This window comes from Symsagittifera roscoffensis, chromosome 2 (genome assembly GCF_963678635.1).
Source record: "Symsagittifera roscoffensis chromosome 2, txSymRosc1.1, whole genome shotgun sequence".
Classification (NCBI taxonomy): domain Eukaryota; kingdom Metazoa; phylum Xenacoelomorpha; order Acoela; family Convolutidae; genus Symsagittifera; species Symsagittifera roscoffensis.
The window spans coordinates 18,520,264-18,541,820 of record NC_087063.1 but is presented as its reverse complement, the minus strand read 5'-3'; the positions used below and the strand labels follow the sequence as shown (position 1 = coordinate 18,541,820).

The 21,557-nt window shown below is 33.3% G+C and overlaps 2 protein-coding genes across 2 annotated transcripts in view; one reads left to right on the top strand and one right to left on the bottom strand.

Annotated features, from left to right (window-relative positions):
• The window catches only part of LOC134840599 (F-box/LRR-repeat protein 2-like), a 382,029-nt gene that overhangs the window by 11,767 nt on the left and 348,705 nt on the right, over nt 1–21,557 (top strand). The gene's annotated exons all lie outside the window — the stretch shown is intronic.
• LOC134840601 (uncharacterized) overlaps nt 13,948–21,557 on the bottom strand; it is a 48,325-nt gene continuing 40,715 nt past the window's right edge. The window contains exon 3 of the mRNA XM_063856525.1: nt 13,948–14,148. Within this exon, the coding sequence (XP_063712595.1) occupies nt 13,973–14,148 (176 nt within the window). The 3' untranslated portion in view covers nt 13,948–13,972. The remainder of the gene's footprint in view (nt 14,149–21,557) is intronic.

The window sequence follows — 21,557 nt, the reverse complement described above, 5'->3', positions numbered from 1 at the left end:
CGAATAAAGGATATTGACTTCTTAAGATATCGGCAGCGTGTGAAATATTCGATTCCGACTTTCTGAAAACTCCAAGTAAGAACCAGGTGATAACCATCAATAAAAAACGTTTTAGGGGGAGTATTTTACCTTGGTCCCGCTCTCTTTTTTTTAGATTAGATTCATAGGCCAGGAGTTTATATTAAAAAACTTAAGTCCTCGAAAATGCACTAAAAACCGTTTATTGAACATTTTTTTTGAAATAAGCGCCGTGATATTGATGGGTACTCAATCGCTCTTAACTGAGGAACTTTCGGTTATATTGTCGGTTCTTATGCACTAAACGGCCCAAAATTAGTATTTCGACATCTTGATCTTGAACTGAAATTAATGTGGTTGAATCTGATTGGCTATTTAGCCAATCAAACTCAAACATGGTCGACATTTCAATTAAAATTTCCAGCACGTAAATTGATTAGCCGAAATCCTCGAAAATATGGAACTTTATTCGACAATATTTAACTGAAACGTTGTGGCTGGACGAATTTCACAAGTGACTTGATATTAGTTGGATTTTTTGAAAGAGTTCCATGTTTTTGATAAGTTCTGCTAGTATTTTCATCCGCAGGAAGTTTTGTTGAAAATACCTGACTGCGTTGTTGAGCTAAATTTAGCAAATCAGGTTCGACCGCAAATATTTCAGCTGAAGATATTCAAATTAAGTTTTAGGGCCGTTTAGTGCATAACACAAGATCAGTTATATCTCCCGAAATTTCATGCGGAAGAAAATAGAAAATACCCGGGTCGACCTCCATAGACCGAAAATGCTACTTATACAATTCCATAAACTAAGTCTATGAAAAAGTTGAAAAAATGCTACTCATACAAATTTCATACAGCTTGCTAAAACGGAGTCATCGAATTTTCGAATAAAAATTCTTGTTTTTGCATATAAGTCGCTGTATCGTCATACATTAAAAAGAATTTTTTTGTCAAAAAATGCGAATCATAAATTTTTCATATATGAAAAATCTATGACTAGCATTTTCTGATGGCTAAGTTGTTTTGAAATTGCCGCAAAAAATTTTTTAAAAACGAATTTGGTACTCACACAAACATTTTTCGAAAAAAATTTTGCATGCAAAAATTAATTTTTTGTGTATATAACGTAGTCCTGGATACAAAAAAGTTGAGTTTTTTCCATTTCTCTGGATAACATTTTTCAAAAACACTTAACACACCTATTTCTTTTGTTTGGCATGCTGTTGTATGCTTTGGTCAATGCATGATTCACTAAAATAGAAAAATTTTTAAAAATTGAAAGACGGTGAAACATGTGGTGACTCTATTTCTGAGTAGCCAAGGTTTTTGTCAATTGTGTTCGATTACAAAAACCATTTAAAAACATTGCGAATTTAGATTTGAACTTGGAAATTTAAAAATAACTAATCATAGACCTTTCATGCAATTTTATGTACTTATGGAATTGCATTAAAAGTAAATGATTAGCATTTTTCCATATATGAAAATTGTATGACTAGCATGTTTAGGGCCGTTTAGTGCATAACACAAGATCCGTTATATCTCCCGAAATTTCATGCGGAAGAATATAGAAAATACCCGGGTCGACCTCCATAGACCGAAAATGCTACTCATACAATTCCATAAACTAAGTCTATGAAAAAGTTGAAAAAATGCTACTCATACAAATTTCATACAGTTTGCTAAAACGGAGTCATCGAATTTTCGAAAAAAAATTCTTGTTTTTGCATATAAGTCGCTGTATCGTCATACAATAAAAAGAATTTTTTTTGTCAAAAAATGCGAATCATACATTTTTCATATATGAAAAATCTATGACTAGCATTTTCTGATGGCGAAGTTGTTTTGAAATTGCCGCAAACATATTTTTAAAAACGAATTTGGTACTCACACAAACATTTTTCGAAAAAAATTTTGCATGCAAAAATTAATTTTTTGTGTATATAACGTAGTCCTGGATCCAAAAAAGTTGAGTTTTTTTCCATTTCTCTGGATAACATTTTTCAAAAACACTTAACACACCTATTTCTTTTGTATGGCATGCTGTTGTATGCTTTGGTCAATGCATGATTCACTAAAATTTAAAATTTTTGAAAAATTGAAAGACGGTGAAACAAGTGGTGACTCTATTTCTGAGTAACCAAGATTTTTGTCAATTGTGTTCGATTACAAAAACCACTTAAAAACATTGCGAATTTAGATTTGAACTTTGGAAATTTAAAAATAACTAATCATAGACCTTTCATGCAATTTTATGTACTTATGGAATTGCATTAAAAGTAAATGATTAGCATTTTTCCATATATGAAAATTGTATGACTAGAATGTTTAGGGCCGTTTAGTGCATAACACAAGATCCGTTATATCTCCCGAAATTTCATGCGGAAGAATATAGAAAATACCCGGGTCGACCTCCATAGACCGAAAATGCTACTCATACAATTCCATAAACTAAGTCTATGAAAAAGTTGAAAAAATGCTACTCATACAAATTTCATACAGTTTGCTAAAACGGAGTCATCGAATTTTCGAAAAAAAATTCTTGTTTTTGCATATAAGTCGCTGTATCGTCATACAATAAAAAGAATTTTTTTTGTCAAAAATGCGAATCATACATTTTTCATATATGAAAAATCTATGACTAGCATTTTCTGATGGCTAAGTTGTTTTGAAATTGCCGCAAACATATTTTTAAAAACGAATTTGGCACTCACACAAACATTTTTCGAAAAAAATTTTGCATGCAAAAATTAATTTTTTGTGTATATAACGTAGTCCTGGATCCAAAAAAGTTGAGTTTTTTTCCATTTCTCTGGATAACATTTTTCAAAAACACTTAACACACCTATTTCTTTTGTATGGCATGCTGTTGTATGCTTTGGTCAATGCATGATTCACTAAAATTTAAAATTTTTGAAAATTGAAAGACGGTGAAACATGTGGTGACTCTATTTCTGAGTAACCAAGATTTTTGTCAATTGTGTTCGATTACAAAAACCACTTAAAAACATTGCGAATTTAGATTTGAACTTTGGAAGTTTAAAAATAACTAATCATAGACCTTTCATGCAATTTTATGTACTTATGGAATTGCATTAAAAGTAAATGATTAGCATTTTTCCATATATGAAAATTGTATGACTAGCATGTTTAGGGCCGTTTAGTGCATAACACAAGATCCGTTATATCTCCCGAAATTTCATGCGGAAGAATATAGAAAATACCCGGGTCGACCTCCATAGACCGAAAATGCTACTTATACAATTCCATAAACTAAGTCTATGAAAAAGTTGAAAAAATGCTACTCATACAAATTTCATACAGCTTGCTAAAACGGAGTCATCGAATTTTCGAATAAAAATTCTTGTTTTTGCATATAAGTCGCTGTATCGTCATACATTAAAAAGAATTTTTTTTGTCAAAAAATGCGAATCATAAATTTTTCATATATGAAAAATCTATGACTAGCATTTTCTGATGGCTAAGTTGTTTTGAAATTGCCGCAAACATATTTTTAAAAACGAATTTGGCACTCACACAAACATTTTTCGAAAAAAATTTTGCATGCAAAAATTAATTTTTTGTGTATATAACGTAGTCCTGGATCCAAAAAAGTTGAGTTTTTTTCCATTTCTCTGGATAACATTTTTCAAAAACACTTAACACACCTATTTCTTTTGTATGGCATGCTGTTGTATGCTTTGGTCAATGCATGATTCACTAAAATTAAAAATTTTTGAAAAATTGAAAGACGGTGAAACAAGTGGTGACTCTATTTCTGAGTAACCAAGATTTTTGTCAATTGTGTTCGATTACAAAAACCATTTAAAAACATTGCGAATTTAGATTTGAACTTTGGAAATTTAAAAATAACTAATCATAGACCTTTCATGCAATTTTATGTACTTATGGAATTGCATTAAAAGTAAATGATTAGCATTTTTCCATATATGAAAATTGTATGACTAGCATGTTTAGGGCCGTTTAGTGCATAACACAAGATCCGTTATATCTCCCGAAATTTCATGCGGAAGAATATAGAAAATACCCGGGTCGACCTCCATAGACCGAAAATGCTACTCATACAATTCCATAAACTAAGTCTATGAAAAAGTTGAAAAAATGCTACTCATACAAATTTCATACAGTTTGCTAAAACGGAGTCATCGAATTTTCGAAAAAAAATTCTTGTTTTTGCATATAAGTCGCTGTATCGTCATACAATAAAAAGAATTTTTTTTGTCAAAAAATGCGAATCATACATTTTTCATATATGAAAAATCTATGACTAGCATTTTCTGATGGCTAAGTTGTTTTGAAATTGCCGCAAACATATTTTTAAAAACGAATTTGGTACTCACACAAACATTTTTCGAAAAAAATTTTGCATGCAAAAATTAATTTTTTGTGTATATAACGTAGTCCTGGATCCAAAAAAGTTGAGTTTTTTTCCATTTCTCTGGATAACATTTTTCAAAAACACTTAACACACCTATTTCTTTTGTATGGCATGCTGTTGTATGCTTTGGTCAATGCATGATTCACTAAAATAGAAAATTTTTGAAAAATTGAAAGACGGTGAAACATGTGGTGACTCTATTTCTGAGTAGCCAAGGTTTTTGTCAATTGTGTTCGATTACAAAAACCATTTAAAAACATTGCGAATTTAGATTTGAACTTTGGAAATTTAAAAATAACTAATCATAGACCTTTCATGCAATTTTATGTACTTATGGAATTGCATTAAAAGCAAATAATTAGCATTTTTCCATATATGAAAATTGTATGACTAGCATGTTTAGGGCCGTTTAGTGCATAACACAAGATCCGTTATATCTCCCGAAATTTCATGCGGAAGAATATAGAAAATACCCGGGTCGACCTCCATAGACCGAAAATGCTACTCATACAATTCCATAAACTAAGTCTATGAAAAAGTTGAAAAAATGCTACTCATACAAATTTCATACAGTTTGCTAAAACGGAGTCATCGAATTTTCGAAAAAAAATTCTTGTTTTTGCATATAAGTCGCTGTATCGTCATACAATAAAAAGAATTTTTTTTGTCAAAAAATGCGAATCATACATTTTTCATATATGAAAAATCTATGACTAGCATTTTCTGATGGCTAAGTTGTTTTGAAATTGCCGCAAACATATTTTTAAAAACGAATTTGGCACTCACACAAACATTTTTCGAAAAAAATTTTGCATGCAAAAATTAATTTTTTGTGTATATAACGTAGTCCTGGATCCAAAAAAGTTGAGTTTTTTTCCATTTCTCTGGATAACATTTTTCAAAAACACTTAACACACCTATTTCTTTTGTATGGCACGCTGTTGTATGCTTTGGTCAATGCATGATTCACTAAAATTTAAAATTTTTGAAAAATTGAAAGACGGTGAAACAAGTGGTGACTCTATTTCTGAGTAACCAAGATTTTTGTCAATTGTGTTCGATTACAAAAACCACTTAAAAACATTGCGAATTTAGATTTGAACTTTGGAAATTTAAAAATAACTAATCATAGACCTTTCATGCAATTTTATGTACTTATGGAATTGCATTAAAAGTAAATGATTAGCATTTTTCCATATATGAAAATTGTATGACTAGCATGTTTAGGGCCGTTTAGTGCATAACACAAGATCCGTTATATCTCCCGAAATTTCATGCGGAAGAATATAGAAAATACCCGGGTCGACCTCCATAGACCGAAAATGCTACTCATACAATTCCATAAACTAAGTCTATGAAAAAGTTGAAAAAATGCTACTCATACAAATTTCATACAGTTTGCTAAAACGGAGTCATCGAATTTTCGAAAAAAAATTCTTGTTTTTGCATATAAGTCGCTGTATCGTCATACAATAAAAAGAATTTTTTTTGTCAAAAAATGCGAATCATACATTTTTCATATATGAAAAATCTATGACTAGCATTTTCTGATGGCTAAGTTGTTTTGAAATTGCCGCAAACATATTTTTAAAAACGAATTTGGCACTCACACAAACATTTTTCGAAAAAAATTTTGCATGCAAAAATTAATTTTTTGTGTATATAACGTAGTCCTGGATCCAAAAAAGTTGAGTTTTTTTCCATTTCTCTGGATAACATTTTTCAAAAACACTTAACACACCTATTTCTTTTGTATGGCATGCTGTTGTATGCTTTGGTCAATGCATGATTCACTAAAATTTAAAATTTTTGAAAAATTGAAAGACGGTGAAACATGTGGTGACTCTATTTCTGAGTAACCAAGATTTTTGTCAATTGTGTTCGATTACAAAAACCACTTAAAAACATTGCGAATTTAGATTTGAACTTTGGAAATTTAAAAATAACTAATCATAGACCTTTCATGCAATTTTATGTACTTATGGAATTGCATTAAAAGTAAATGATTAGCATTTTTCCATATATGAAAATTGTATGACTAGCATGTTTAGGGCCGTTTACTGCATAACACAAGATCCGTTATATCTCCCGAAATTTCATGCGGAAGAATGTAGAAAATACCCGGGTTGACCTCCATAGACCGAAAATGCTAATCATACAATTCCATAAACTAAGTCTATGAAAAAGTTGAAAAAATGCTACTCATACAAATTTCATACATTTTGCTAAAACGGAGTCATCGAATATTCGAATAAAATTTCTTGTTTTTGCATATAAGTCGTTGTATCGTCATACATTAAAAAGAATTTTTTTTGTCAAAAAATGCGAATCATAAATTTTTCATAAATGAAAAATCTATGACCAGCATTTTCTGATGGCTAAGTTGTTTTGAAATTGCAGCAAAAAATTTTTTTAAAAACGAATTTGGTACTTACACAAACATTTTTCGAAAAAAAATTTGGATGCAAAAATTAATTTTTGTGTGTACAACGTAGTCCTGGATACACAAAAATTGAGTTTTTTTCCATTTCTCTGGATAACATTTTTCAAAAACACTTAACACGCCTATTTCTTTTGTATGGCATGCCGTTGTATGCTTTGGTCAATGCATGATTCACTAAATTTTAAAATTTTTGAAAAATTGAAAGACGGTCAAATATGTGGTGAATCTATTTCTGAGTAACCAAGGTTGTTTTCAATTGTGTTCGCTTACAAAAACCACCCAAAAACATTGCAAATTTAGATTTAAACTTAAGAAATTTAAAAATAACGAATCAAAGACCTTTCATGCAATTTTACGTACTTATGGAATTGCATTAAAAGTAAAGGATTAGCATCTATCAATGATTAGCAAAAAGTAAATTTTCATATATGAAAATTGTATGACTAGCATTTTTAATCAATCCGGGTACAGAGCAATGTGTTTGCGCTACATGATTTGGCATATGACCCATTTTAATCAATCAAAGTTAAAGAATGCGGAGATTGCCTTTACAAGGCATTGTAGCTTCCCTATTGCCGTACCATGCTCAGGTTCGAAGCAGGATTTTGTTCTAAGTTCTATTTTGGCAAACAATTACAAGGCACATAGATAATATTTGACACACAATCAGTCAGTCGCGCACAAATTTTTAAAGCAATATTTATAAAGCTCACTACATTATAAAGCTAAAACTCTTTCCCACCTGAAACAAGATAAATAATTGAATAAAAAAGAGGGAAGATCTCAGAGTCATGAAAAAAACATCCTCCTTCATGTTCTATTTCACTCAAAATGTGCATCGAAATTCAAAAAGTGACAATCGATACTTGAAAAACTATCAGTCAGATATGCAGTATTATCAAAGCCTTATAAAACTAACTGTTCCTCTCCCGATGATCATTTTTGAGCTTTTCGATACACTTTTTAGGTGGAATATTTCATATAGGAGGAGTTTGTTCTCATGGCACAAAATCCATGTTTAGAAAACATAACATACGGACATCGTGCAAACAGTCTTAAACCGACTGAGACCTTTCCTCTTTTTTAAATTTATTTTTAAATTATTTATATTGTTTCAGCCACAAACGGTGGGAAAGAATTTTGGCATGAGATGTTTTTTTTTCAGCAAACTCAGGTCCGATTTCAAGAATATGCTTTTCAGTGTTGAGATGAATTTATACAGTTGAGTGGAAGATTTTACACCACAGAGAAGATGTCTGATTTTCTATTAATTTAGAGTTTATTCAAGCCAATTTGAAGCTAATTTTTTCAAACATGATTTTTTCCAAAGTATAGAAATTTGTTCCATGATTGGTTGAAGTCAGATTAAAATATGTTACTTTCACAGCAATTGAAAACTCTACCCGGATTGATCTTGCAGAGAAAGTCAGTACTGTTGCGGTATTGTTACAGCAAAAAAATCAGTACTGTTACAAAATTGCGCCAGCGTCAATTTATCTTTGATCAGAGAAAAAGAGAAAAATTAGCATCTGTTACAGAGATGAATCAGCAGTGTAACAGCACTGAAAATAGCAAAAATAGCACTAAGAAAGCAAAAAAAAGCTCGGAAAAGTTTCAAAAATAGCGCTAAAAAACTGCAAATGCACCACTGAAAGTTTGAATTCAAAACAGTGACAATAAATAACAATAGAAAACTGGTCTACTGGTCTATCCCAAATGCAGCAACTAACTCGTCTCATGACTGTTTTAAAGGTAAAGTTGAAGAGGCATGTACACGTAGATCTTGTATTGGTTTATCAGGATTCTTTGAAACGCACAAAATGTTGATCTTCATACATTTTGCTAAAACGGAGTCATCGAATTTTCGAATAAAATTTCTTGTTTTTGCATATAAGTCGTTGTATCGTCATACATTAAAAAGATTTTTTTTTGTCAAAAAATGCGAATCATAAATTTTTCATAAATGAAAAATCTATGACCAGCATTTTCTGATGGCTAAGTTGTTTTGAAATTGCCGCAAACAATTTTTTAAAAACGAATTTGGTACTTACACAAACATTTTTCGAAAAAAATTTTGCATTCAAAAATTAATTTTTTGTGTGTACAACGTAGTCCTGGATACACAAAAATTGAGTTTTTTCCCATTTCTCTGGATAACATTTTTCAAAAACACTTAACACGCCTATTTCTTTTGTATGGCATGCTGTTGTATGCTTTGGTCAATGCATGATTCATTAAATTTTAAAATTTTTGAAAAATTGAAAGACGGTCAAACATGTGGTGACTCTATTTCTGAGTAACCAAGGTTTTTTTCAATTGTGTTCGCTTACAAAAACCACCCAAAAACATTGCGAATTTAGATTTAAACTTTAGAAATTTAAAAATAACGAATCATAGACCTTTCATGCAATTTTACGTACTTATGGAATTGCATTAAAAGTAAAGGATTAGCATCTATCAATGATTAGCAAAAAGTAAATTTTCATATATGAAAATTGTATGACTAGCATTTTTAATCAATCCGGGTACAGAGCAGTGTGTCTGCGCTACATGATTTGGCATATGACCCATTTTAATCAATCAAATTGTTTTAATGTTCCGACCTTCGAAGAAAGTTTTGAATTGTTTATGCTTGATTTTTAGTGTTCATGATTTAATGTTTGCTTTGAAATTTAAAGTTTTCAAAATAATTTAAAAAAATTTGAAAACAATGATTTTTTTTAAAGTAATCTCCTCACACGCTATGTCAAATGCAAAATGATAAATCTCGTATATTGTTAAGTATTAAATAGACCAATTAGCATGCCTCAATCTAATTTGGAACTTGTTCTAAGACGGATCAATCTGCGCTCGCGCATTAATGGCCAAAATGATTATCCCAAACTGACATATTTCAAACCTCCAGAAGTTTACAAAAAAGATCGCTGGCATGTGTTTTTTTCTAAATTTGAGTTCAAGCCAGCCAATTTTTTGGGAAGATACGAAAGAATTCCGTCAAAGATGGCTAGTTAAAAAGTCGAACATCGTCTGGAAAAAAAGCACAAAAATTTTGTCCCTTCCTTCGAAAGTCAGAACAATGATAGTTAGTAACTGTGTTCGACCAGTTACGCTGTGTGCAATTACTTAAATAAATTTACTAACCAAGACAACAACTTAACTACTGAAGTTTTCAATGGAAGTAAAATTGTTGGCGTTGTTTGTAAATTTTTTCCAATATTTTACCACAATTCAACTGCCCGAAAACAATTTATCTTGATTATAACTAAATCCGAATAAAATTGACTCTCTAATACAAAGAAAAAAGTTCCTAAAGGGTGACTTCCTGATTGTTGCGACTGCTTTTTATTTTCTATGGAGTCGTAACAAAATTTTCCAAAGAAACCAAACGCTATTTTAATTACAAAGTGATACAAGATTGCTTGTATCGGGTAAAGCCTTGATGTTTCGACTGCCTTTTATGGTTTATGGAGCAGTAGTAACATTTAAAAATTAATTGTAAAAAAAAACCAAAAATGGAAAAAAAATTTTCGAAAATTTGAAATTTTTTATGAAAAACATCACCCCACACGCCATGTAAAGTGCAAAAGGATAAATTTTGCTCCTTGTAACAAATCATTTATGGCAAATAAGCTTCTTTCAGCCAATATGGAACAATTTCTAAGACGGATTAACTCTCCGCTTACGCGTTACGAGCGCTAATTAAATCGCGCGTTAATTGTCCCAAATTGGCCAAAATGGCAATATTTTACCCCCGTAACTTTACGAAAAATGATTACAGGTGAAATATCTTTTCAAAATTGAGCTCAAGACAACAATACTTTTCAAATGATATAAAAAAGTTTCCATCAAAAATGGCTAGTCAAAAAGTCGCAATTTGTCTGAAGAAAAAAATCCACCCCGAGCACAAATATTTCGTTACTTTCGTATCGAAAGTCGTAACAATAATGTAAGGTTACGTATTAGTTAGAATAAATAGCTTAATTTGTTTTGGAACGATTCCTAAGATGAATTAAACTGCAGGTTATGCTTAAATAGCACGAAAATTTATGCGCGTGAATTGTACCTAATTGGCCAAATTGGCAATCTTTGATACTCTTATAACCTTATGAACATAATCACAGCTGAAATTTTTTTTGGTAAACTTTAAACTTGAGCTTAGAACAACAAATTGTTTGGATGGTATTCAAAAATTCTACTTAAGTGGCTAATTAAAAAGGCAAAATTGGTGAAATTGTTGACAAAAACCACGCCGCGCCGATTTCAAACATACCGTCACTTTCTTCAAAAGTCCGAAATAAAGTTTCAAAAACAATCATTTTTTGTTATATTTGTGACCTTGTTCTTATAGTTGTTAATGCGTACCTTTAGCAATTTGTCTTTCATAATGAAATCAAAACAAAAAACGTTTATTTGTGTAAATAATTTGATTCATCTCGCACTCAAAATATTTCCGAGTGAAATAAAAGACTAACCCTACTTTCTAAGCTCTAAGTGAACTTCAGTAAAATTATATCAATAAGCATGTTTTATTTGTGAAAACTATTTGTGTATGAAATATGCAATTTCTTAGAAACGCACGAAATATATTATTTGGTAAGATAGCAGACATTTTGAATTTTGATGGACTCCAAAGTTTGTTGATTTATGTTTATAATACCTTTTAAATAAGTTTCGAAAACTAAAATGGTTATTTTTTCAACGTTATCTTGTAAAAAACGTCTTATCCCTCCCCGAAATTGGTTTGAAGGGGGATTTACGGTAGAACCGCAAATGGACACCGCAGAGTGGTCTCTTGGGTAGTGAATTCAGTGGGACGACCGAGATTCAGTTAAGTCGGTGGCAACTAATCTGCACGGTATTATTCCCTTCGTCTACTGTTTTTAGGGCTGTCTCGTTTGCTCTCACGTCAGCAAGAAGTTCCAGTTGTAATCAAATTGAGAAAAAATAACTCCAATTACAGAAGGCTCTACGTGGCCAGAATACAAACTAATAACCTAATCAAAGAAAAGGGTCCGCGTCAATCAACACAATTGCCTAGTTGCAATTTAAGTTCCAACTAACTCAACTAAACGATTATCTCTATATATCTCTCTCTCTCTCTCTCTCCCTCTCTCTCTCTAGAGAAGCTTAATTAACGAATTACAAGCAGTAACACAAAATACTCAGTTCTACCTGCTAAAACTAAAAGTATCTCCCAGGATCACTATTCCTTTTAGGCACCTTAACTGATTTCTGTAACGTCACAAATCACTCTTCTCAACTCTTATGAGAACAAACTATTTTCTTCAAAAGCTATCAATGTTCTCTAACTAATAATGAGAACCCAAAAACTCAGTAGTAGCTTATATTCTTTTACTAAGGGTAAGCTACCCGTTACCTTTTCGCTGTTTGTCTATTTGAGTTTCAGTTATAGTTATAGTAAAGATCGTCCCTACAGTCCTGACATTTACTCTGGTACCCTTCTGCAGGGTCTTAACTGAATTGTTCCTCTGTCGACACTAGTTCTATTTTCCAAGTTCATTTAGGTATCTTTAACTAAGTTGTGCAAATATCAAGTCTAATTTCACCAGTCTCAATTAACAAGTCTCCCAAAGTGTTTCATTAATTTTCTCCTTAACGTTCCGACCTCGCGGGCCAGGGGAAGACCCTTTTTATGGCTAGCTAATTTTTTCCAACCATCTATAATTCCAATCTACACTCTATTCGAATCCCGACCTTCTAGCTATTAGGAGAACGTTGTTCGCCTTAAATGGGTCAAATTGTGCCAACAAGTCACCTCCGGGGAGCTAGGTAAATAAGGTCCGTTCATATTTTTTAGGAGATCTACTTCCCATAGCATACTCCTATCACCGTAGGCATCCTCTGGGACTACTTTTATTTAGTCAGATTGAATTACTAATAGTAACTCATTCGCCAAGCTAAGCTGAACCTAATTTTCTCCAAGACCACTTTAGTCAGTTCCACTAATTCAATGTTACAATTTAAAAACTATAGCCCTTTCAGCTTCTCCACCAATTTGAAGACAGGTGATCTAATCCTATTTCCTAAGGGTTGGGAGTAGGGAATACGCCAGTTTCCGGTGTTAATCTCGAGGTTTTGGCCATGAACTCCTAAGAATTACTTAAGGGTCACCCTGCGGTCACACGGGGCCAATCTTCCATACTGGGGTTCAGAATCCAAGAGAGTCCTACATACGAAGTTCCACTCATATCCCATATATACTTCTCTTTTTATCCCATTTCTAAGGTCCATTATCACTTTTACCGGAAAAAGCTATTACCACCGGAAGGAGATGCCGGAAGAGTTTTACTCAGCAGGCGAATTTTTTTTCGAAGATCACATCATGTGTCTATTGCCGCCTTAAAATCAATTTGTCCTCGCTCCTTATTTTGCGAAAATTGCTTATTTCCGGTCTAAGGGGTGTTTTTTCCAAGTGCTAATAACTTCCGGTTCAACAAACCGAGTTGGCTCAAATTATGATAATTGATGTCTCTTGTCACTACCTATCATATCGGAAAATTTTGGCTCCCTGCGTTCAGTGGAACCCGGGAAACGACTTCCGGAAGTCGGGGAGGGACTATTGGCTTAAGGCATAATACCGGAAGGAATATAGGGTCCAGGGGGTCTGGGATTCCAAACTTAAGCTTCCCTCAACTAGGTTTGTAACATGCTAAGTTCTGGTCCCGTTCCAATTGCTAGATACTGAGTTCTGATTTTCACTTCCAGGAACCGTTATCACTTGAGGCAGGGAGGTTCGATAGGTCTAGATTTTGCATGCCAGGGTCAAATCATCTCTATGATCCGTCCTGTGAGTTTCATAATCAGCTTCTATTCGGGGGTTATCAAATCTTACTTCACTTCAGCTATAGGAGGGATTAATTCTTCCAAGGTTTGAGCAGTTTTCAGGTTGTTCATTTGCGTGCCTTTCTAGTTATCATATTGGTTAATCAATATCCGGCTACGTAGTACTCATTAACCTTCACTATGTTGCAGTATTTCTCAAGGTGAAACTCTCAATCGAAATCTAGTTTTAATGAAAGCGTGCATGTAAACCACTTATTTGTTCAAAATGTGATTGATTTTACAAGACCAAAGTATTAAGTTGTTACTTACCCAGAGATGTCTAGTATCTGTTTACTTCTCACATTTTGCAGCTGCGACGGGTTTTGACCCCGATACTCGAAGCTGACCCAGCTTGGAATTTGGAATCGGGTATCCTCGAGATCGATCTGGGATCTTCCGTTATTATCTGCGATAGTGCTGCAAGTTCCTCCTTTGCCAATAGCTGTAGTAAATCAAATGTAGATGAATTACTTGGAATATATATAAAAAAAAATTGTATACTATTTTTTATTCAGTTTGATTTTTTCCTATAAAACCAAAAGAAAATTAATTTAGTTGAGTATACAAAATTGAAAACCAACAACTTCTTATAAACTACTCTCAAGTTAGACCACTGGTATTGTGGATTTAAGCTCGAGTTATTACGGTTCATAAAACAGAGCAGACAACTAATACGGACACCACAACAAATGATCTTTGCCAATTTGCACCATATGGATAATTGTTTCGTATGTCAATCAGCATTTTTAGCTGGAGTTGTTTAATGATATTTTTGATTTGAATCCTGACGACACGACCTTCTTCTTGAAAAATTGAACCTCTATTTTACATCTGAAAAAGAAACAAGGCTGCGCGTATTCGGCCGAGGCTCTGAATGTTTCGACTGCCCTGCACTTTCTATGAAGTTGTGTTCCGTTAAAAAAATGTGTTAAGAAAATAAACCCCCTACACGCTATTAAAAGTATGAAGAGATAAAGTTAGCATAAAGTAACGTTTTAATTGAAACACCTAGCATGCATCTATTCGCCAGGCAAAAAAGCCGCTCCGGAGTTTATAGAACGTTGTATATTGCACGTTAATTCTCCCAAATTCGTGGACATCTTCCAAACCCTGAAAACACCCCAACACAAAAATTCCGCCAATTTGTTCGAAATGTGGATCTAAAATACAATTTATTTTTGTTTTGGAGGCGTTTCAAAGCAAATTTAGATTTTGTAGACAAACTTTTTTTGATTTTCGAAGAAAGTGACGGAGTAATTATGATCGCGTTGGTTTTTTTCTCTTGACTAATTTCAAACTTTCAACCGGCCATTCTAACGAGGTTTTTTTATATGATCCAAAAACTAGTGTTGTCTTGAGCTGAACTTAAAAACTTTTTCTTCTCTTGATCTTTTTTGCAATTTTTTACACCCTAAATGGGTTGTAATTAATTTTTTTTGTCTCGGGAATCTGTTATAATCGAATTAAATCATGGGCAATCTTTACCGCACATACAACGTTTCACTGTGACACGATTAATTAGAAGAAAATTGAAGGTAGTGTATCGTGTTCCGAATCCTAAAGGGTGTCCTTCATTTAGGGGTCCTCATGTAAAGCAAAATACAAGGAGAACGATCCTTAATTTTTTTGAAGGTCTGCTATCCTAGGGTTTTCTAAATGAACGTATGTTTCAACTCCTAAAATAAAAGACCCCCTCCTTAGAAGCTTCTCAAACCAAACAAAGTTTATGTTTGTCTCAAATACGTTTCAGATTTTCCCACTTTTTAATTGTAAGCAATTCCTCCACACGAGAGTAGTATATGAGTGAGCTGATCAGGGGGGGGGGGGGGGTGGTTGGAGACCCCCATGTTTTAAGATAGGGAATAGAGTATCCGGTCTCCAAGCTATGTATTAAGATAGGGAATAGATTTCCAATGTATTAAGGTAGGGAATAGGTTTCCCATGTATTAAGATGGTAGGTTTCAGATGGTAAGTTTCAGAAAAATTTTTGGCGCCCAATCTTACCATTTTTTAAGATTCTCTACACCAATGCGATAGGTTTTAGATTTTTTCATTGTATTCAGTTATGATTTTTATTTTGTTTTAAACCATTAGAGTTTAAATGGAAAGTGTCTGAAGCTATGCTGAAACCTAACTGAAGCTTCAAAGAAGAAATAAAGTTTTTCAGAAAAAAATTAAATTACTGTAAATTGTAATATTACAGCTGAAAAATTGAATAACATATAAATCATAGTATGGTATGAAGTTTTACTACAGTTTATAGGTTAAACTTACAAATTCAATGGCTTAGTATGTATTCCATCATCAAGTACCTCCCTTTTCGGGTAAAAGTAACTGAGTCCTTTTTTAGTTTGTTCATATGTTCCAACTAAATGGTTGGAGGTTTTGAATCCGCGATTGGTCGACTTCAAATTTACAGCTTCGTCAAGAACTCGTCTGCATTTAGACATTGGTCCATCCCCAGTGTCTTCTAGCGTTCTTTTGTTGAGCCCTTTGCTGCTAAATTTGAATTTGTCGCTCTTACTATCATAGCAGCAATACGTCTTGCTGCACAGGAATAACATTTCAGTACAGCGAAATTCTTTTTTGAATAATCCAGGTTCTCGTTTGTCATGTTTTTTGTGAACAGCGCAGCATGTACGTGGAAAAAAATTCTTATCTGCATCAGCTATAAAGTCATTTCTACAATCATTTCGACGAATAAGTGTCCTTTGAGCTTTCTTCTCTGGTAATATACAATCGTCCAGGTTATTTTCTGCTAATGCTAGATACAAAGAGTCCGTATCCATCTCCAACTCCTCGAATTTATTCTCATCGCAATACTTGTGGAAGTAGTTGTATTATAACTCCAACATTCTAAGTTTGGCGTATTGAAGAATGAAAAAACCTACAATAATTGGTTCTCTATGTTCAATTGTTGACTTCAATAGTTCTACTTCATATAAGTCCTTTTTCACAACATTCAATCGCTTGAAAAACTTCTCATTTATTGCTTTGTGTGTCTTCTCATCGCCGAGATATTTGGTTATCGTGTGTCTGGATCTGTCCATAATTTGATAACCGTACGAACTGTTACCGAGAAGCTTCATCATCTCAGCAACAACTCCAGAATGTGGATTCTCGTCTCCTTCTCGTCGAGCATCAACAACAGATTGAACAAATTTGTTGAAACATTTCCTAGGTGTGTACTCAACAAATCGATAAATTTTTGTACATTGAAGTCCAAGACTTAGATAGAAGTTAAGAAGAGGTGTGATGATTGTACCATTTTCTAATTTAAAACTGGAAATCAACATTCGTTGTGGGTTTTTCAGCAAATCGTTTTCTTCGGCATAGTTTTTCATGTATTCTCCAATATCGTTTCGGGAGACGTCAATGTTTTTGAATATTGGAGGAAAATTTGAAAATGTAGGCTTCAACTCGTCAGGAACTATTAAGACGCATTGCACATAACCAAAAAGAGATCTGTTCTTTATTTTTTCAAGTAAAGAATCAGTAGACAGAGGTCTTTTGTAAGGAAAATTTGTCTTGACATGATTCTTGATTGACGAATCTGTTTTGAAATGCTTCCACCACTCACATTCCCACATTTCCTGAATTGCGAACCTCTTTCTTTTATGTACTCTCGTCTCAACTCATCCATTTCTCGCTTCTTATTTCCCCTTTCAATATCTTGTTCTGACAACGATGGACGGGTTTCTTGACATGAGCAGAAATGATAGTAGCAACCCATAGCTTCAAATACTGTTTTACAGTGATCACAGTAACCATCAACATGAAAACAGTCAATTTTTTTCTGCTTTCCGGTTGTGTAAAAACTCTGAATTTTACACTCTGGTCTCAATTCTTGATAAAAAGACATAACCATGTTCTCGAAATTTCTTGTTCTGTTATTTCTAGCTTTAAAACGATCAGTTTCAGAGTCATACTCCCATCTTGTGTAAAGTCCGGTTGGCATCTCTTGACACATTGAGAATGGATATAAGTGGCTAGCGTCAATTCCAACAATTGTCTTACAAATATTTGACGAGTTACGAATATAAGTTTGATCGACAACAGCTTTTCGCGTAAAAACTATTGATGGACCACCAGTGATGTCTTCTCTAATTTTCTCACATAAATCTTTATCTCCTTCAAAGAACGGGTAAAATTTGTGATTTGTCAACTTGTGTAAGCAGATATTTGCAAGATTTGGAAGCGTGCATCCCAGTTTCAGCATGTCAATTCCCTTATCATGGTAAAACTCTATCATTTTTTGCATAGCTTCAAGAGTAGGAACAACATCTTTGTTGTTGTACCATCGTAAGAAGTCTTTGAAAGTAATCATGCTTTGTTGTTCCCAGATGTTTTTCAAATACGAGAAATTTTCAAAACCTGTTGGTGGAGTTGATTGAATACGCAACTTTTTCAGCGCACTTTGTTGATCAAGTCCTCCATTAACCAGTTTTTGGTAATCGTTGAAATCTTTCTCGAGAGGGTTGTGGTTTCTCAGTTTGCTGGAAAAGGTTTCATATGGAGGCAACTCCGTACAGTCAAGCTTGTCTGGACTGTCAAACCATTCGTAAGGGAAAAAACCTTTGGTTTCACTTACTTTATTGGCTTTCAGAAACGAATCCAATGTGGTTGCACCTCCAAGAAATTTCATTATGTCCAAAAACTGAACATCTCCAAATTTGAATGATATGAAATCATTTGCTTTTTTAATGACTGTTGGTTCGATTTCTTTATCACATATAAGGTATGGAATCAAATAAGATTTGATAAGGTTCAGATCGTATCTGCCGCTATTGAAACCGAACACCGGTAAGGTATTAACATAGCGCTCTAAATGCTGTTTCAAGTCGATCAACTGATTTTTTTGAATTCTCAAGAATTGTGTCGACATGTCATCTTCGTCGCCATCCTCAACACATTCATTTTCATAATCGAAGACTTTTAGTCTTTTAGTTAAAGTTCTAGCATTAAGTTTAGCAAAGATCTTTTTGACTCGATCATTGACAGTGTTTTCGATTTCTTGTAATTTGGTTCTCATTTGTAGTTTACTTTTTTCAGCCAGAAGTTCCAAGCTGGAAACAAAAGCAATTATTAGAAGTTCTGGATCTTTTTCACACGAGAAAATTGGAGCATCTTGCAGATTTGAAGATATTGAGACGGAAATAGGGACATATTTTCCAATCCAAGTAGTTGTTTCAGTTGCTTTCAATTCTTCTGTGGGAACACAAATCGATTCGAAGTCAAGTATTGCTAAACAATTTCTGATCTTCAGTGTACGGATTGTTGAAGCCATCCAATTTCTCGAATATTGTTTCCCGTAGTGTGTACGCAGTTTTGGGAAAAATATGTCGCACTTGATCTTTACAAGTTAGAAGATTTCGGTTGAAATTGTTTGATCTGTTGAAGAAACAGTCACAGCTAAGGACATCGAAAACACTTGAAGAAGGAATCAATATCATTCGTGTGAATGATATGGTTGTTGAATCTCAGCAATTTCACGGGTTTTTCAAATTTTCCAATACTTTGCCTCGCTAACTCTCCAACATATTCTCCTTCTTGAATGTCAAAATCGTAAATGAATATGTTTCGTTCAACTATTTCCTCTACAAGAGGTAAATCATCAATGGCAACTCCGAGAAAGTTCTTCGGATCGTATCCAGATTTTGATATAAACTCTGTAAATAGTTGAGATGTATGAGCATCGAGGTTAATATGACCATGCAAATACATTGTTAATGCACGGAAAAGACAAAGATGATCTCTGTATGGTTGTTTATCTTTATCCGATAAAAGACAGTTTACTGAATGGTTTTTCAGTAAAGGTTCAGGCAACACAGAGTCTGGACATCCCATTGGAATGTTTTTCAGAAGTGCAGCAAAAATAGTAACATTTGTGATCAACTTGAACCTCCACTTTGTGTTCTGACGTTCTTGGGTGCATTGCTCCACGATATCAAACTTTTCAACTTTTCCTTGGATTGTAATCAAATCCGCTTTAGTACACAGTAAATGCGATTTTTCGAACAAAGTATTGTTTTTGTGTGCATAATAATACCGATATTCTCCCGTTTCGACATTACGGAGAACAAATCCAAGAGCAATATTGATTTTTGCAGCGGAATCTAGCTTGTTGAAGACTTCTTCAAGCTTCTCGTTGATAATCTTGGTATCTAACTATGACATTTGAAAGTTAAATACCTTATGCCTCCCATTCTCCATCTCAGTCTCCACCAAGAAATGCTGACAAGCACTCAACTCCTCTTTGACTTTCACTCCATCTTCCCCTTCCCCCTCCACAATCTTGTTCAAGTCTGCCACCGTATCACTTGGTTTCCGTTGTTTCGCCCCATGTTCTTTTCTCCGATGTTGTTGGAGAGAGTAGTAACTCGGAAACTCCTGCTCACAAGACGAGCAAACCGTTGATTGCTTGGAAGTTGATGGAGCATGTTTTTTGGCCACGTGATAATTCATTTCTTGTTAATTGTAAGTGAAATACTTACAATCAGGACAAGAAATAATCCCTGCTTGACAGCTTTTGCGGTGTCGAGCCGCATGTTGACGAACATACATGTTTCCACAAACCCCACACTGCACTTTCTTGTTTCTATTCAGCGACGGCATCTAAAAATGGGAGAGTTTTTAGGTATTAATGTAAAGCTGTTAGTACTTGGTACATATCAAATTGGGAGATTTAAAATGTTCCAAAAAATTTAGTAAAAATAATTTTTACTTACTTTGAATTGTTAAAAATATTTGAAATTTATTTCAAGTAGTTAATCAAAGTATAGAGCAGTTGCTTTTAACGTAAAAGAAAATCAGAATGAAATAAGTTTTTTTTTGCTTTTTATTAGAGAAAATCAACTAATCAGAATTGAGTATTTTTTTAGTAACACTGTTTGTTGGAAATCAACCAATCAGAATTCAGCATTTTCTAAAAGTGAATTGCTTATTATTTTTAAAAAACCTTAGTCATTATTTGAAAAATGTCTATCAAAAAACATTTGAGCTTCCTCGAGTTACTTTATAAGAAAAAAGAAAAAATTCCAATTGATTTTCTTATTGATGAAATAGATGTTGACTCTTACTTTTTTCATAATTTTTTGGACGTCTTTATTGTACAAAATAGAGTTATCCGACTAAGTAAAGGTCTCTTCAGAGAAACTTAGTCAATCAAAGAGTTTACTTTTGATTCACATATTGCGTATCAAAGTTTTAAACTTACGGCTGAATTACACCTCACAAGGAAAGAAATTTTGTTTATTCTCGAGAATTTGAAATTGATCAAAAAATCGTACAATAATATATCAAAAACTCTTTTTATCCCCTATCCAAAACCCAAATTTGTAAAAACACCTCAGCAAAGTTCTTTATTCCTTCATTTCTTTAAAGATTTTCAAAGTTCAAAATCCTGCTTGATTCGGTTTGGAATCAGATTTCCAGAAGTCTGCTTTGAAAAATTCGTCAACTTTGAGTTATCTTCCCAAATTTACATCAAAATCAAATAACTTGACTATCTACTCAAAAATCAGCAATTTCTCATTGATTACATACAAAAAATTCAATTAACTTGATGAAAAAAGTTGCAGAGATGTTACTTTTATTAATTTTCTTTCTTTTGTTACTTATATCAGCAATATTTCTTATTTTTACTGCAAACAACTTCTGGTCATTTATTTTTGCAATTGCTTTTGTGTATATTTTTACTTATTTGGAAGATTTAAGGCCTTAAAAGCGTCTTCTGATTGGATACGACAACAAGAACAAAAATGATCAATTTTGTGATTGGAAACGACAATACCCAAAATGGAGCTTTGTTTCCGATTGGACACGACTTTTATCCAAGAATCCCATAAAAGG